General features: G+C 28.3%; 3 protein-coding genes across 18 annotated transcripts in view; 2 read left to right on the plus strand and 1 right to left on the minus strand.

The window, feature by feature from the left end:
• LOC134827553 (uncharacterized) overlaps positions 1-19,396 on the plus strand; it is a 120,852-nt gene that overhangs the window by 13,615 nt on the left and 87,841 nt on the right. The window lies entirely within an intron of this gene.
• Positions 2,188-2,670, minus strand: LOC134827355 (uncharacterized). The gene is made up of 2 exons (XM_063839955.1): positions 2,617-2,670; positions 2,188-2,550 (listed from the first exon to the last, which is right to left on the minus strand). The coding sequence occupies exons 1-2, from the start codon at positions 2,623-2,625 to the stop codon at positions 2,254-2,256; spliced, it is 306 nt and encodes a 101-aa protein (XP_063696025.1). The 5' UTR covers positions 2,626-2,670; the 3' UTR covers positions 2,188-2,253.
• On the plus strand, positions 17,684-19,349 carry LOC134837099 (leucine-rich repeats and immunoglobulin-like domains protein 2). Its single transcript, XM_063852416.1, has one exon. It carries the CDS (start codon positions 17,701-17,703, stop codon positions 19,165-19,167), a length of 1,467 nt encoding a protein of 488 aa, XP_063708486.1. The 5' UTR covers positions 17,684-17,700; the 3' UTR covers positions 19,168-19,349.

Raw genomic sequence — 19,396 nt, forward strand, 5'->3', positions numbered from 1 at the left:
GAAATCTAAAAAAAAATAAATATCGACAGAATTAAATTCCAGAATGACCGCGAAAATTCTATACTTTAACGTCGTATCGTGAATCTAATTAAATGTGACAATGTATGAATGTCATGGTAGCAGCACCTTATCCAAACAAGCTAATGACTGTCAAGTCAACGAGAAATGATGTGCTCTCTTTTGTGCGGTTTGACTCGCATTTCACTCCGTTCTTCCGCAGAATTCTTGAATTAAATTGCGGCCGAGAGAGATGAACAACGAGAGATATGTAACTCAATCTTAATCTGAAGCAGAATGACTTAATGAAACAGACAAGTAAATTATTACTGTTAGTCGCAAAAGCAAGTCTGTGTAATAAGAATTTTTATTTATTTTCATCATTTGATGATTTACTTTGGATTTTAATCTTTTTTTTTTTAAATGAATATCTTTAGATAGGGAGACAGAAACAACAAAACAACGGTCGAGTTTGTTATTTTTTAGTATTTGCACTGTCATTAAAAAGGCTTTTATGGTGTCATGTTGGCTGAATGGCGAAGGCGAGAGAAGGAAAGTTCATTAAAACGCATAAATTACTGCCGTGAGCTGAATTAGATTTGAAACAAAGCCAAAGAAAAGAAGAAATAATTATGAAGATCCTTCGTTAAGAGCTGCGGTTGCTGAAGGCATTCGACGTTGATTGTCCGAAAATTATTTCAAAATATTTTATATAAAAAAAATTATTTCTTACATTCAAAAAAAATTTTTTTTTTTTTTTTGAGTTTTTAACAACCAAAGTAAAAAAATATTATTTTAAATTAAATTATTAATTAATGTTAAAAAAAATTATTAATTTTAAATTAATAAATTATTAATACTAACTAAATTATTAAATTTAAAACTTTTTATTTAACTAAAATTTTTCTATTAAGAGTTTTATTTGTTTTTTTTTATTAAATTTTTAATAAAAAAAAATAATTAAACAATTAAAAAATTATTATTTTTTTTTGAATATTTAATTTTTAAACAAATTTCTATAAAAAAAATTTTTTTTTTAATTTAATTTAACTTTAATTAAATTTTTAATAAAAAAAATAATTAAACAATTAAAAAATTATTATTTTTTTTTTGAATATTTAATTTTTAAACAAATTTCTATGAAAAAAAAATATTTTTCAATTTAATTTAACTTTAATTTAACTGTAGAACAAATATTTTTGATTAATTAAAAATTTAATTTGAAAAAAAAAATTAAATTCTATATAGTAAAATTTTTCATCAAATATAAAAGTTTTAAATTTTAATTATTATTAATTAAATTTTTAATATTTTTTTTTATTTTTTAAAACTTTTTTTTAATTTAATAAATTATTTGACTTTTTTTCTAAAATCTCAAAAAATTATACATTTAAAACCATACCTTTAATTTTTCTTTTTAAAATCTCCTGGGCTTTAAAATTTTTTTATCTCAAATCCAAAGTAAACAACAACGCTTACTTTGCAAAAATTCCCTTTTTTCTTCTAATGAACACCTTAAAAATAAAAATCCAAACAACATTTTAATAAAATCTGTCGAATCACTGACAAAAAAGTTGTTAATTTTTTTTCCAACTTGATTGATTTTTTTACTCTTTCTCTTCGAGTGAGTGAGTGAGTGATCATTATCGCGAATCTTCGATCATCAGCAATAAACATAAACATTAAAATCAATTTAAACTTTAACATTTTTATTAGAACTGGATTCGATCGAGCAAAACTCACTCGCTCAATAGGTCAAAAAACTTTTTTGAATGTCTAAAAAATAAAACACATGAAAGTCCGAGCAATAAAATGAATTTCGGTCAAACCACGACGTCTTGAAGACGACGCACTTTCATGTTTTATTTTAAATAACAACTTTAAAAAAATTTAAATCAACCGAAAAAATTTACGTACACTATATTTATGATGATTATTACCGTAAGTACGTAAATTGTGTAGACGATGTGTTTTAAATTTCAGATAGAATGTTCACTTTTTTTGTATTCATTTTACAAATATCTATCATTATTATTGTGTTGGTTTAAATTTCTTAAAGAAAGAAATTGACCGGACGTGTTTTATATTTTTTTATTGTTGTTCACTATTCACTAAATTCGTGCAAAGACAAAAGAAATGGGGGGCTCAGTCAATTTTTTGTAAGAAACAAAAAGTCAGGTTTCAGTGGGATTTTGAATTTATTTTGTGTTTGTTGTGTGAGAGTGAAATAACACAGGAAATACTGAATCACTGCACTTAGTTGATGATGATGTTCGAGGCAAGAGGAGTTCCGGGAATGATCGAGTGAGCCAAGGGGTATGAATAGACAGATGGGGCAGCAACGACGGCAGATGTAACGATGGGCAAGCCTTTTGGTGCATAACGTTCTCCCAATTTCAAGCAATCAAAGGCACGACCATCCCAATGGCAACCGTCCCATTTGCCGGTATCCTCAGCGGGAACAGCAACCGTCAAGGGAGCAGCAATTGTGCGAACAACTGGCACGACGCCAGCTTGGGCGACGGCGAAGAAGGCAAGAGCAAGAACGATGAACTACAAAAAATAAATTTTTATTAGTTTCACTGATTTTTGGTCACTTTTTTTAGCAAAAAAAATTACTTTGAACATTTTGAAATGAATTGAAGTTTTTGAGACTTGTTTGTTAAACGACTTCTCAACTGTAACTATAACTGACGCTAGATCCCGCAGTCCCTTATATACTTGGCGTCCGTATGAGGCGGAAAGAAAAAAATCTAGTTCTTTTATCTACTTGCCTACTACTTGCTCACTTACTTTTAAAGCTTAATTGTCATGAGATGAAGTACGGAACAATAACAGAGTAGGATCCTGTTTTGCCATATAAATTCACTCATGGCACATAGACAAAGGCGTGTCTTTGTATCTATCGCACGCACATAGAACAGGTCCGCTTTTGCAAAACATTTTTTCTTAATTAGCTCGATCGACGATTCTCGATAAAATGGACAATTTTTCTATGAAGAAAAACAACAACAAAAGACGATTTATGCGAATGCTGCAGGGAGTCGTCACATGACCAAGTTCAAGTTTGCAAACAGATCGGGTGTGATTACAAATGCATCGTAAAAGAACGTGTTTTCAAGGTCTCTCCTGTGCAGTCGATAGTTCTAGTTCTTTGACATGATTTTTTTATTCCTTATTTTTTTCTTTCACTTTCGCTTTGTTTTTGTACTTTGTAATCGAACGTCATTTGCAGTGCTGGATTTACGTATTTTTGAATCCTTTTTAGAGAAAATTCGTAAATTGTTGATGTTCCATTTTGCAATGATTTGGGCAAGGTATACTATTAAACATTCACATTTATTGCACTTTTAACATAATTCAAAGCGTTTCTTTTAAATTCTTCTTAATGGATTAGCTGAAAAAAATTTTTTTTGCTTGGTTTGGATTAACTGAAAAAAAAATGTTTGCTTGGTTTGGATTAACTGAAAAAAAAAATTATGCTTGGTTTGAATTAATTGGAAAAATTGGATATTTTTGCTCGTCACAAAATCTCGGGGTCTAAGGTTGTAACCTTGTCCAGATAAATCCATCCCTGATCATCATTTATGTGAGAACCTGACTTAAAGATAATAAATTCGTTAAATTATTCGCCTTTTATGATTTTTTGTTCGTACTTACCACTGAAGACATGATGAAACCTCCGGTTAAAAACAAATAAAATTCGTGTTGATCATCCCATAAAATCAGTTAACATCTTTTTTTATTGATATTTGGTAGTGACTTTAGTAGCTGTTCGACATGAATTCGATATTCAAAAAACAAAAAATAATTTAATCGAGGTGTCATGTCGATGTAACTTTACGTGGGCCCAAACATGGATTAAAATCATCTTCACCTGCTTATCGGTTATTTATGGACTTGATAACTTTTTTCTTTTAATTTTTTTTCCTAAAATGGAATTTTTTTTCGTGTAATTGAATCCGTTCTTTTCTTTTTTATCTTCTGCGATGATGTAAAACCAAAAGATTTATGGAACTTTCAATTGTTCAGTGAATGAATTGAATGTTTGTTTTTGTTTTGTAAATAAACAAGATGCTTCAGAAGATGTAAAAAGATAGATGAATAAATTAATGAGACATCAAATTATTTAAATTTTTTGAACCTGTTGAAAAAAAAACTTTAAAAAAATAAATTAAAAAAGACAAAAATGTCGCGTGCGACAATTCTCTAAATTTATCAACGTTTCACTTAGCGCTTGATATTTTTTTTTGGTCCCTTATGTAAACTTACGTAAGTCGTTAACGGAAGATTCCAAACCAAACAGAAAAAAGTCTTCCTGTGTCGAATGCTATTTTTGGTATAATTTAATTAAAACACGTGATCGCCGTCTGTGAATGATATCTCAATAAGGGCGTCTTCGTTTCTTCTGCGTCTCGATGATTAATTAATGATGTTATTTGAGACGTGCCACGCTAATGACTTTGTCGTAAGTTTGATAAATTTGCTGAATGTCAATGAATTCGATATTAATTGATCGACACAAAAGAAATTTGTCATTGGTTTTGATGAAATTTTTTTCATTTCCAAGAAATTTTTTGTTCCTCATAAAATTGCAAGGGTCTCTATGGATACAAAATTTCTGCACGTGCACATGCATTCAATTTTGCTTCCCCTAACGCCAAAATTTGAACAAGTATTCATTATTTATTTAGGGATTTCTGATTTATTGATTGAGCTTTCGGCGTTGTATTGATTTTTTTGTAATTTTTTTGTTAGTCGGCTTATGTTCAAGTTCAGAAAATTTCATAAAAAAAATACACGCGACATTTTTTGTCGTTTTTCATTAAAATAAATCGAAACATAAGTCAATAATACTCACTTAGGTGGCGATTTTTTTTTTGCAAAGTGAAGCCATTTAATCTTCTCGTCTCATAATATTTCACGATGAATGCCAAAAATTGCCTTGGATTATCTTTCATTTTGTTTCAATATTTCTATTTTTGGCACATGGCACTCCCTTTTCCAATAATAGCAAAAATAAAAAGAGAAATGTCTTTTTGATAAATCCGCTAGAAATCTGCAAAAAAAAATATTGGTTATTAATTTCATTATTGCAATAATAAAAATGTTTCACATCTGATTTTTTTTTCAACAATTTACCCGGAACGAATCTCCCTAACGTTCAATTGAAGCTCCCATCGTAATTTATCGTTGCTGTTATTTAATGTTTCTAAGCGAGAAAAATTTTTATCTGGAATTTGCACAAACAAAGTTTTGTTAGCTGCACGAATTGTCTGTCAGCATGTATTTCCAATTCTCGAAATGCAATTGGAAAACTATTCATTAGTATTCAAGTTCAAAGAACATTGAAACACGAGACGACGTGAATCATCAAATAACTTGCTATAGCTAATAATTGGTCTCATGTGTCTATTAAAGTTTAAAACTTAAACTTAAATAAGCAAGTTCAGTTAAATTATAGAAGAAAATTGAAAATAAAAGCAAGAAATAATGAACAGTAGTCGTTAGGGCGTGATTTTGATCCAATAGTTGCCGGTAAATTGATAATTTCTGAGTAAAAATCCGATAGAAATTCAAAAAAGTAACAGTTTGACTCGATTTTGACTCAATTCTGTAGCAAAATTACGTCACCTCGTCAAAGTCTGGGACATTCAGCGTACAATTTGTGTATATTATCTGCCAATTAACTTACATGCATAGTGTTTGTTCATTAAATGTATCAACTTAGTGCTATAACTATCTGGAAAAGTATTAGATTTCATTACACAAGTATCTCATTTCATTTACATAAACATTTTTTTTACAATGTTTTCACACAAAATGAATAGAAATATCGTTTATGGGCATGATTGTTGCGTTAAAAACTGTGACAATGATGAATTACCTACAGTTTTATTTACAACACAAAATAAAAAAAAACCGCTAAAAATTGTCGCCAATTTGATGACCTAATTTTACGCGAATATTCAAGGTCAGACAAATTTTTTTATGATTTTTTTTTATTATTTTTATACAAACAAGCACCTGTCTTTGAATTTCTTTGTAAAACGAATGCAACTGAATATTCATAAGACGACAAGAAACGTAGGTTCATGAAAGATTTCTTTGATTTATGAAGATTAATGTCTCAAAGCACTCGAAACTGCGTGACATATCCGGGATAGTTGTTAACAAGGGACACGAGTTGTAATGAATGAACGGTAACAAGATATGGTTAATCTCTTTTCAATGTAACAATTTTTTGTTTCTATTAATTTTTTTATAGTTTCTCTCAATGAGTTCAAGTGCCATGAAATCACGAGTTAATGAATTTTATCGCGAGCCACCTGTTGTCATTTTTTTTCTTCAGAAGTTTAATTTTACAATTATTTTATGAATGATTTTGAAAGTGAATTGATTTCGCTTTTTGTGTGGCTCTGAAGGACTGAATTTGATTAAGTTTGACAGCTCTATAAAAAGATGAAAACAAACTTGAAAGATTTTGAACAAAAAGTTCAAATAAAAACTCAAGTATTTTTGTTACTAGCTCGCGTGTGTGGTAAAGTGGGCTCATAAATAAACAAACTTTTTGGAAGTAACAGCTGTGTTCTTTTGAATTTACTTACGCACTATTTTCAGATTAGGAATAATGATTATTATTTTCTCTAGTTGGCTGAAAAATTACCGTTTCTCATTAAAATCAAGATTAAAATTGATTTCTTTTACCTACAGGCAACAAACTTGATGTGTTGTTGATTAATAATATTTTTTTATTAATATTTCTCTATTATTATTATTACGATTGCCGATCACGAAGAAAGACGACGAGGCGAATAAAAAAGTTGTCCAGACACTTTACACACATTTTCTGCATAGCTTTGTAGAAATTTGCACGCTAAAGTATTTATTTGTCTGTATCTTTTTCATCACAAAGCATAATTATTAGATTTCTCAAAAGGTTTTTTGTGCAATGAGAAAAGTGCAAACACAAAAGTATTGCACGTCACATAATTTGCGAGAAGAGAAAAAAAACGTCTTGATTATCGCGAGGCAGGTAATTAACTTTGCACTCGTTACGAAGAAATTAAAGTTTTTGCGTCTGTTTACAAAACAAGTGTAAAGACTTTACGAGACGATAATAATATAATTATAATTAAAACAACTGTTGTGTGTCGGTCGCTAAACTTTTTTCTCGCTATCACGTATTTTCTGGAGAAAATGCAAAAAAAACAAACAATCACTTGACATCTTGAACGTATTCACATGCCCTTATTGGCATACTTTTTTTGCGCAATGTTTATGTTTTTTCGCTAATCGAATTATGTTTCAAAAAAAAAGAAACATGGCGATTTACTCACGTATTCAATTTGTGTAAAAATGTAAACATTTCTCTTTTTCTAATCACTTGTCATCGGTGATAAATGCACCACAATGGTCACATCATCAACGTCAAAACCTTTTATGTGTTATTGCTTTCAAGTCACAACAACAAGTGTTTGTGAGTAACATCTGTTACGATGCTTTTAGAAATGCGAGGAAAATGTAGTGTTAAGAAGACGATGACTGTGTTTTTCTCTCTTGAGAGATCTCTCGTGAAGTGATTATTATTATTATTTTATTTATGGCTCTTGCTGCTGTTTATTATTACACAATATGTGATTTTCATAAAAAAAAGAACGCGCCGACCGAGTATTTCACGCATTGTTAAACTGTTCTTTTTTTACGTGATATACATGATATGGTAGAGTGGGTTGGTTTTGAAAGATTTGACGTTTCTAATTCTTATTCGTGGGATTCATGTGAATAAAAATTTCTAATGAAAATTTTAAATTCAAAATTATAATTCTTATAGTTGGAAACAAATTAAAAATCAGCAATGTCTTACATTAAGTTGACTCATTATATTGAATTGTATTGCAATTATTTCAAATTTATTTTTTTAACGAAGCAATCTAATAACTTATCAAACCGTTTCAAAAAGGTACTCTTTTTTACTTTGATACGCTTTAGTCAAACCTCTCTTAATTTTGTCATGAAACTTGGTTTCGTATATAAACTAAAATATCGAGAAAACTAAAACGCAAGATGTTTGTAGTCTGATGAGTAAAAGTAGAGAGAACAGAGCTTTTATAGTCGCCGCTCTTTAGCGGAAGACACTTTGATAATTAAAGGGCTAATACTAAGTTTTTCACAAAAAAAAAGTCGTCCGGCTCTTTAAGTTGTTTTTTTCGTTATAAAATTAACTATTTAAAATAATCATTATCATCACTTTTACTTTAGAGCAAAGTACTTGTTTAAAAATCTATTTTCGAACGTTTCGTTATAATTAAACAGTGAAAGGAGTCGAGGGACAGCCAATATAAATAATTTCAACTGGAATGTTCGTGAACGTCTCCAACATGCTTTTGTCTTCATATCCATCCAAACACAAATTTATTAGCTTGTGAATAATTAGATCTATCTATCATTGAATATAGTACATCGAAGATTGATGAGTGAAAAAGTCGCCTGATATCGTCAGTACCTGAAATATAAGAAATATTAATATCAAGATTTTTAGAAAAAATTTACTTACCTTTTTATTTGATACCACAAAAAAGTCTTGAATTAAAGTTTTTAAAGTTAAATTTCAAAAATATTTATTTGAAAAATTGAAAAAATTGATATTTATTTGAAAAAAGATGTAAAAAATGACCCACTCTACTTACTTCCAAATATACGCACTGTACATTACACGCAACTTCTTCGATAATAATAATCCACTATTTCTATTCTAACGTGAAATATCAACTTGTATAGAATTATTTATTCAAAAAAACTGAATCACTATAATATTGTGTTAACATAAATTTCAATATTTATGATTTATGTATTTGAAATTAAATTATATGAGTATTGTGTTGTATTTCGATCATTATTAGCGTGGGTATTATAACGACATACATTTGACATTATATGGTATGTCCGAATGTTTATAAATAAATTTGTAGAGCTTCATAAAAAGAACTCTATTAGGCCATAAGTGTTAATTTTGTAGAACATTAAACTCATCATTAGTGATTTGTAAGATTTTTAACTTCCTTTTGTTTATGATTTACTAATTCGTGTTCTTCTATTTTTTTTCTTTCTAGGTAAGCATCACCTTTTTTGAACATCAAACAATCGTAAGTCATAAGTAACGTCTAAAATGTTGTTCATTCTCTTCTAGAATATTTCACAATTCGTTCCAAAAAGTCCGAATCTTATCGGAAATTTCATTATTTATTTACAAACCGAAAATTAATGTGAGCATCTCTTCATAAATTATATCAATTTATCTCCATCACAGCAGATGCGTTTGTTCCAAATTAATATTGAAAGAACTTTGGAGATGAATTGTTACATCATAATAATAACTTTTTCATATCGCGCTGTTTTACCGCTGTTTCGCCTTCACGCACGAAAATGACCTGCTAAATATCAAATGCACTTAACAACAATTAAAGAGGTCAATAAACGCAACCAGAAAATGTAATTTCGGAAACAGTGTGGCATCTGCTTGATTTTGTATAGTGCACCGTTATTTATGCTGTCTGTTTTAATTTGAATTTTCGATTTTTTTTTAATGAAAAAATCACACCACGATACGAAAATTCCATAAAAACATCAGAAAATTAAAGTGCGTCTATTGCGTGTTCTGAATAAAAATTGTTATTCGTTGATAGTTTGTTCCTTTTTCTGATACACGTGATTATTATTATATAACAGATAATTGAGAAAAAAAAGAGGGCCAACTTACCTCGCATGTTGCGTTGATGGATTGATGCATGATAACTTACGCTCTAATGATGACTGACGTGCCCGTGAAAACCATATTCATATTCAAGTCGTGTTTTGTTGAGGTACGCCGTTAATTATGTGAGAAATAAATTCAATGTTTTCCAATGCAAATTTTGAAAAAAATAATCTTTTAGAAAGCCAAAATCACATTAATCCAATTAAGTTATTTTTCAACAAGTTTTGCAAGTTCAATGGCATTCGCAGCAAATTGGACTCAATTCCATACTATTAAAAAATTATTTTTCGCAAGACAAACTACATATTTACGAGACATACATAAACATTAAGAAGAATTCGTACAAACCATCAAAAATATTTTACATTGGGACAACATTTTTGAATGTGAATTGGGTCGAAATTTAAGAATAAGCATTGGGCGGAATTGAGAATGCGTATTGGGGCAATATTTTTCAATATGCATTAGGAAAATATTTCAAAATGCTCATTGGGGCATTTATTTAATTGTGCATTAGGGTCAATTTATAAAATGTGTCCCAATGTACAATTTTAATTGTGCCCCAATAAACATTTTTAACTTTGACCCAATGCACATTTTGAAACTTCGACCCAGTTCACATTCATAAATATTACCCCAATGTACAATTTGTATATGAATGGTACCTAATCTGCTTAATTTTCATGTTTCGCGAGATTTTAACTTGCGAAACACGGATTTTTTATAATGCAAAGTACGAGTGTGAACTAAAAAAATGCTTTAAATTAGCTTTGTTTATTTTGCATTTCACAGAGTGTAAATATTTGCGTCGAATTAAATGAGCAAAGTTTAAATTGCAGCGACAACGTGTTCATTGCAGTAACTTACGGTAAATCTTACTGATAAGAATCGCATTTTTTAATTAATTTTGTGCAGTTTTGCAATGAACGAACACCTGATGACGACGCCGGAGAATTATTTGCATAATAAACTGATGTAATTTAAGATTTTATGTCATTTGGCAACTTTTTTTTTCAGCTAAAAGTTTATCGATCCGAGTTCATTGCGACAATTTCTGGGTAAATTGGAACAAATATTGACACAGAATTCGTTGAAAAGCTTTTACACCTGTGGCACTGATAACGAATTTTCGTATTGCAAGCGATAAGATAGGCAAGTTGAACAAACAGTTCGTTAGAAAAGTCACAAAGGACGGAGTTGATTGTACAAACTTGCATTGAAAAACCACATGATGTCATTAGAAGTTGTAAATATCGTTAGAATTCTACAGAAATTCTGATGCAGTTTAAGTTTTAGTAAACAAATGATCAAAAATGTGACGAAAACATGTCTTTTCCTGTGAAATTGTGTCTCGCCTTGATTTTTTTTTTCTTATGAATAAACAGTAAATTTTAGGGCGTTTTCGGTCATTTTTCATTGAAACACTCTTAACGGGAAAAGTAAACGAACAATTTGAACCTCTAAATTATTAATGTCGTCGTGATTACTTTTAATGTTATAGATTTCTTAATTAATTAATTTTACTTTGCGGCACATTTGAAGGCACTTCATTTACGCCAGTTTTGTTTGTTTTTATTATTTCTTTTCTTAGTAAGTGAGTGTTTCTGTGATAAATAAAGAGAAAAAATCTCATTAATTTTGAAATCGTAAAGTTTTCTGTTTATTTGGCTTTTTCAATCCAATCTTTGTCTCAAGATTTGTTTCAATTTGAATCAAGAGCAAAATATACATGAAATTCACGATTTTATGGCGATATTCGCATGTAGTCATTAAAATTATTATCATTTTACTTGTGGCATTTTATGACAACTACGATGAGACGCACAGTGGGCCCAAGCCTTAAAAAATATGAATTTATTCTTCCAAACATTATATAAAAATTTTGACTAAAAATCTTCCAAAAATACTTGTTTTTAATTTTTTTTTTTAATTTTTACAAAATTTAAAAATTTTATTTAATTTAATTTTTTTTTAATTATTTTTTTATTAATTTTTTTTTAATTTTTTTTTTAATTTTTTAAAATTTTTTTTTTTTTTTTTTTTTTATGAAAAACATTGATCAGGACAAGTTTAATGGGAAGGCGTTTTACGAATAGATAAATTTTTTTTTTCAAAATTTTAAAAAAAAATTTTTTTTAAATTGTAAGAGACAAAGAATTTTGATTTTTTCATATTTTTATTATTTATTTTAATTTTCTTCTTTTTATATTAAAATATTTTAGTGAAAAATTTTATTTAAAAATTTTTGCCGATTTTTAAGAAAAAAAAATAAGTTTAAAAAAAAAAAAAAAAAAAAAAAAAAAAAAATAAAATTTTACATGAAAATTTCAAAGACTTAATAATTAATTTTTCCCACTGTGCCACGTGACAACTCATATGTATGTTTTGGGTTAGAGCAATTAACCTTTTCTAACATAGAGAAATTATTGGTGTGGCGATTCGCTTTTCTGCCCACAGAAATAATTGCAGTGGCACCTATTTCTCGAATTATTTCTAACTATTTCTTGTCAAAACTAATTGTCTGTGTTAGATTTCTTTGCTTTCTTTGCCATTTCACTGATTTCAGTCGTTCTCTTGCCACACGTTGATAGCAACTAATAATTCACTTTTTTTCTTTAAAGAATTATTATTTTATTGTTTCAAGCGAGCAAGAGAGGCAAATTACGTTGCTCATTCATATATGAAATTATTTCGACCATATAAATGTAAAGGCGGTGTACGAAGCAAGTAATCAACTTTAAATTATAAGTAGAGAAGATTTATGTGATATTTGCATTTAAATTATACAGACGTAAATTATTATTGTAATAAGGCACAAAAAAGTCACAAAAAGTGGCAGAAAATGTTAATGCGCAATACTTTAAATAATTGCGAGATAATTAATGGACTTTTTTTTCAAAGACGAAGCTTTTTTTAAACAAAATTTGAGGAAAAGACCTTCATCGATAATCCACAAATCGATGAATATTTTATTTAAAAAAAATAATTTAAATCGTTTTAAATGGAAATCTTCTATTAAAATCCATTTTATCGTCTAAAATCAATAAAATAATATTTTATTGTTTCCAAAATTAAATTTCGGTCTTTCTTTAATTGTTTTAAAAATTTTAATTTATTCAAATCATGATCTTGGCACATATTTTTTGGATACCGGAAGAAAAATAGATTTTATTGATCAAAATTTACTTAGAAACTCATTGATTGATTAATTTATGTCCAGTTGCCGCTGCAAAGTCGTCGCAAGAGAGCACTTTAATTTATTTATTATTATTGAAACTAATTGCCACGAGAGACGTCGTCAACGTTGTTGTTGTTGTCACGATTATAAGAGTGGATTAGGCAGACTAACGACGCAGCAAAAATAACAACTAACGGTTTAAAAGCAAATAATTTTTTCTATGGTTTCAAGTACAACGAAGAATTTTAATGAAATTATGTTATTTGTTCCGGTTTATTTAATTAATTAATGTCAAGGACGTTCTTTGTGCGTATTTGTTTAGTTTATTGTTTGATTTTATCCAGAATTTTAATTTTTTGAGGAGGGAATGAAATATTTTATTAATTAAAAAGTTTGTGGAAAATTAATTGAAATATTTTTAAATATATTAAAAAATTAAAATTCAATAAAATAAAAATTTTAGTAGAAGTTTTAATTTTTTTTCCAATAATTTTTGTTTATTTTTTTTTTTCAATTTTTGTTTAATGAAAATTTTATTTTTTAAATCAACGAATAAATATTAGCTGTTTTTCAAAATTATTTTTAATTTCTGAAAAAAAGGTCATTTAAATAAAAATTTAAAAAAAAATTATTTTAAATTCCTAATTAATTTAAAATTTAAAAATAATTAATTTAAAAATGAAAATTAAAAAAAAAATTGAAATTATTTTAAAAATTAAGAAAAAATTATTAAAATAATTTTTAAAAAATTAAAAATCATTTAAAAAATTAATATCTATGAATTTTTATTATTATTATTTTTAAAAATTATTTTTAATTTAATATTCATTAAGATCAGTAAGTAAATTTTTTTTATTGTAAAAATAATTATTTATTTTAAAGTGAAATAAGCGTTTCAAATAAAAACAATCCAAGAAAAAAAAAATAAAATAAATAAAACAATAAAAAAATTTAAAGAATTTCAATTAATAAATTATTATTTTTTTTTTGTTAAATTAAATTATCAAAATTTTTAAATTAATTTCAGAAAAATTCTCCTTCCATAACCTTATGAATCCATCTCTAAAAATTTTAATTAAAAAATGTTACTTAATTTTCGCCTCTAACTAACAAAAACCCGGAAAAACAACGAGATGTTTTTCACTTAACGCATTTAATTTTCATAAAATGCACTTTTCTCTATAGAGATGAGAACAGAATAAAAACAAGATTGCATTAATGAAATAAAAGCACTCTTAATCCCAAATTCTACGAGAACAAAGCAGTTTTTTTTTTGTTCAAACCTCATAGGAGGAAAAACCTTTCACCGATTTAGAACTCATCTCATATAAAGATAAATTTGCATTTTTGTCTTTTATTCTTCCTTTTGTCTCTGAATTCGTGTCATACTAAATCTTTGTGTCTAAAAAAATTATTTCACTCTGAGAAAAGATGTCGAACAATAAAATTTAAAATATGCAAGAAAATTTTCATTGTTTGCATTTAAATTTTGCATGATTGCATGAAAAGGAATTCAAGGATTGAAATTCTTTTTGCTTTTCTTTGTGGAAAAGTTTCAAGTTGTTGTCTGAAGAGGAGCACTTTTAAATGTTGCTTTGTGAAAATTGGTTCTTTCAATTATTTTTGAAGTTGTCTGAGGCACCATTAATTAAAATTGAAATAAAAATAAATAAAAAAAAATATTTTTTTTACTTACCAAAGACTTGAATGACTTGTGAGTTCATGTCACGAATCGATCAATGTAATTTTTTTCTTAATGATGATGAGTTTTCGCACTCTGATCATCTGTTGTTTCAATTTTTTTTTTTGTATTTTTTCTTCTCTTGCCTCTTCAAAACTGAAAAAAAGTCAAGAGAATGAAACAAAAATACAAATAATTGAGATGATTTTGCTTATTATTAACTTTAATCCAAGAATTTAACTCAAGGAATGAAGATTGTTTCATTTTTGTTATTAAATTTTTGTTATGCAAGCACTTTACGAGTCAGTATCGTTTGAACTTTTGTCTTGTAAACAACTTGAACTTTAATTTTACGAGTTATTCTCAAGCCACAATGAATTTCTACGTACTTTTATTCGAAATATTGCTCGTTTCATCCAACGGATTTGAAGATTTTGACGAAAAAAGTACTTTAGACACCAAAAAATTTCAAGAAAATCTTGTTTTTCCACTGACATCAATTCAAAAAAGCCACAAATGTTACTCATTAAATTCTTCAGAACGCGGGTTTTTACCTGAAATGACGCAAAAAGTCAATAAAAATTAAAATTCATGAATAAACAAATGTTTAAAGTGTTTTTTGTCTGTTATTTACACGAAAAAAGAGTTGAAACTTATGTAATTCAAGACATTCGATAACCTTGGTGGCCTTTCGCTGATAATTTCTTGCTGTGGCGCCCGTTTGTGAGGCGCTTATCTGACACTTTCTCGCAAAATTTGAAATTTTTGTCCGTCATTGTTTGCTTTCATCTGAATTTTAATGGTCAATGCTCATCCAGAGCTCGAATTATTCACACTTTTCATTAAAAAAAAAATTTAAAGCTTGAAAAGTTGTGATAAAACGCAATCAATCTCTTTTATGAATTTCAATAAAGCGTGGAGAATTCAATCTATGAACAAAAAATTTCATTGTTGTGAATTTCTCGTTCGTGTATTGAACTAATTTCAATCATCTTCATTGTTGGCAACTTTTATGACGCGTTCAGTTCATTTATTTTTATTTATGGAAGTGACTCAGAGACACCTCATTTTTTGTTCGAATTTGATGAATGAGAATTTATTTTCCAGACATTTTGTTTGAAACACAAATCATGCTTGAACCCAAACGGTCAAATAGAGTGAAAAAATAGAACAAAAATAGATCATTTCGGAATTCGGTTACATAAACATCAATTATTATGCAATAACATGTTCCACATTCTCACTTTGTTCTTTTCTGCTATTTACATCAATTTACACGCATTATTTTCGTTTTTTTGATTTATTTTCTTTAATCTTTAATTTATGTGTCGATATTCTCTTTCTTCTCAAATGCAGGCGTTTCGATGGTAATTTTTTTTCCGATGTCGTCGAACGCCCTTCCTTCCTTCTTGCTGAGAAATAATATGAATGGGAAATAACTGGAACATTAATCGGCGCATTATCGCATGCGAATCGTGAGTTGTGCAAACAAAACGAAAGAAAAATATTTTAATTAAATTAAAAAAATGTTTAGAGATGAGAAGAAATGTTTGAATGGAATGAATGAGAAATTGATTTTTAGTTTTATTATTTGCCTTGATGATAGAGTAGAAATGCACGAATTCATTGAGAATATTCATAAATGGGCAAATACTTGAGAAAAATGTGAGATAGTTGTTGAAGAATTGGAATTTGAAGAAGATGAAAGTGTATTTTTTTCAAAAAAAATTAAAATTAAATTTAATTATTTTTTTTTTATTTATTTTACTTGAAAATTATTAATTAGGTATTTAAAATTAATTTAAATAAAAAATTAAATTAAATTTTAATTAAAAAAATAAATTAAATTTAAATTAAAAAAAAATAAATATTAATTTAAAAATATCAATTAAATTAATTAATTAAATTTTTAATTAAAATTTATTCAATTTTTTGCTAAAAATTAAAATTAAAAAAAAATAAATGAAATTAAAAAAGAAATTAAATTAAATATATTTTCAACTAATTATTTTTTTAATATTTAAAAAAATTTAATCCAATGAAAAATAATTTTTCACCAACAGAAAAAAAATTTTAATTTAATTTAATCAATTTTGAAATTTAATTTCAAAAATTTTAAATAATAATTTTGTTAGACAATAGTATTTTTTGCTTAAAAAAATAAAAAAAAAGAAATTAAATTAGAAAATAAATTAAATTAAATAAATTTTCAATAAATAGTTTTTTTTTAATAATTAAAAATTTTAAATCCAATAAAAAATGATTTTTATCAATTCCTACATGTTTTTCTAGAAATTATTTTTTTTCTTTATTAAATCAATTTTAATAATTTTATATTTTTTTTCTAAGTATGAAGAAATCAAAAATATTAATGTTTTCTTACTTTTTTATTTTAAAAATTTATTTTGATTTTTTTTAAATTATTTTCACTCAAAATATCGTATTTTTTTTAAATGAAACGAAATAAAATTTCAAAATTAAATTATTTTTTAATAATCTTGTTTGACGAAACTTTAAAATTTCTTCAATTTTTCATCTTCTTAAAAAATTTTTTTCACAAAATGTCAAAAAATCTTATTTAATTCATTAATTTTGATGAAAAATGTAAACAGACAGACCAGAAAAGGTTAAAACTTGCCAAAAGAGATGCACTTGAGGTAAAAAAGAACTGAATGGGATAATTGAAAAAGATAATTCCCATTACATGTCGACGCCCACACAAAACGAAGATTCATGTTTCTCATGCTGTAATTACAAGTTTTGTTTTCCAGTGTAATGAAGATTGATGGAGATACCAATAAAAAAAAAATTTTTTCACATGACACGAGCGACGATTTTGCATTCAAATGAACTTTGTTCGTCGTTTATGAAAGCCACCCGTAATTTTACGACGACGTCATAAATTAATAAAATTCTCGTTGATAAGCAGCGACCTTGAAGACAAAAGTGTGTCAAATGTTGTGTGTGTGATTAATCCTGCTTGCAACAAAAATCACCGGGTCAAAAGTTTATCGCAAAAATAAATTTTAGACAAATTTTTTTGACGCTTCGTCAGTTGTTGATTGTCACTTTAACGCGATAGACAAGATGTCTTCTTACGAATTTTTGGTTTTTGTCATTTTTTTGGTGTCATTTCCCTCGCAAATTCGTACTTTTACGAAGGAATTTCAATGTCGCACATTTTCCGGAGTTTGTTTGATTCCTTACGAAAAAGGAGATTTTTCGAATATTTCAATTGCGATTCCTGTGCCGTTACACACAGTCGACTTGATCCCATATGAAGTCACGGAAATGCGAATTGAGTCACATTTCGGAAGAATTCCCGAAACTTTAGTCGTCAACTTTCCAAAAATCCAAATTTTACGAATGCCGAATACCGGATTGAAGTCTTTGGAGCTCGTTGAAACGCTCGCTTATCTCCGAGACCTCGATGTTGAAGGCAATAATTTAACCGAGCTCGGAAATGCTGACTTGGGATTCTCTCTGGAGAAAATAAATGCGAGAAAAAATCAAATTTCGAAAATTCGAGCGGGTTCCTTGGAATATTTGGAACGTCTGGAGGAGCTGAACTTGAGTGATAATTTCATAACGTCGCTCGACGAAAAAGTTTTCAAGTACAACAAGGAGCTGAAAGTACTTTTGCTCGAAAATAACGAAATTGAGAGCATGGATGGAGTTTTCACGCCCGGTTTGAAGCTCCAACGGATCTCGTTGTCAAAAAATTTCATCAAAAGTATCAGTCCGAACACATTTTTGGGCCTCACGGAGTTACGTGAACTTGATTTGAGCCGAAATTTGATCCAAACTGTCGACGAAAATGCATTTCGGACAAATAATGCGCTTCTGGTCCTCAATTTGCGACATAATTACATGACAAGTTTCTTCTTGGACGTCAATAGCACCGATTTTTACCTTTTACATCTGGGCGACAATCAGTTGGAAGCTGTTTTTATCATCACTCAACTGGAAAAAGTCCATTTTTTGAGTATTTTTGCGGGAAATAATCGAATTCAGCAGTTTCATGTGCAGAAAAATATTCCTTTGATGATTCTTGACCTCAGCAGCAACTTTTTGAGTCTTCTACAGCCTTTCCATTTCAACGAAGGAAGTGTTGACACCCTAAAAATCTCCAATAATAACTTTTCTACGATGGATTTTAATCATTTGCGACGATTCAAGAACTTACGGGAGCTCCATTTGAACAATACGTCCCTCAATGAACGGCAATTTGCGAAAATTTTGAACAAATTAACGGAATTGCAAGTGCTTGACGTGAGTTTCAACGAAAATTTGGCGAAATTTAACTTTACAACTGTCATGGCGCTCAAATTAAAGGACTTGAAGCTCAACGCTTGTAACTTGCGGAAGCTCCATCCGAAGGAAATGCGACACGGGATGCCAAATTTGATGAAATTAGGAATTTCTGGAAATAAATTCAAGTGCAACAAGACAGAAGCGATGCTGGAAAAGCTAAAAAAGAAAAATGCTTACCAGATTTTGGTCGAATTAGTTGAGACGGGACCCACAGTTGAGGGAATTGGGTGCGAGATGTGAACTGTCTCCTGGACTTCCGTTGATAACGATCGAAATATGGCAAAAATTACGCTTGAACAAACATTTGAATCAGATAAGCAGCAGACATTGTACACAAATAAATATGAATTTTTAGTATTTATGACAGTTTAATTTTTATTTTTTTGAATTTCTTGAACTTTGGAACGATTTATGACGTTACTTCCGGTGATTTATGTCAAAAGTTTTTCCTTTTGTCGCGAAATTGAAT

The sequence above is a fragment of the Culicoides brevitarsis genome, chromosome 1 (genome assembly GCF_036172545.1).
Source record: "Culicoides brevitarsis isolate CSIRO-B50_1 chromosome 1, AGI_CSIRO_Cbre_v1, whole genome shotgun sequence".
In the NCBI taxonomy this organism is placed as follows: domain Eukaryota; kingdom Metazoa; phylum Arthropoda; class Insecta; order Diptera; family Ceratopogonidae; genus Culicoides; species Culicoides brevitarsis.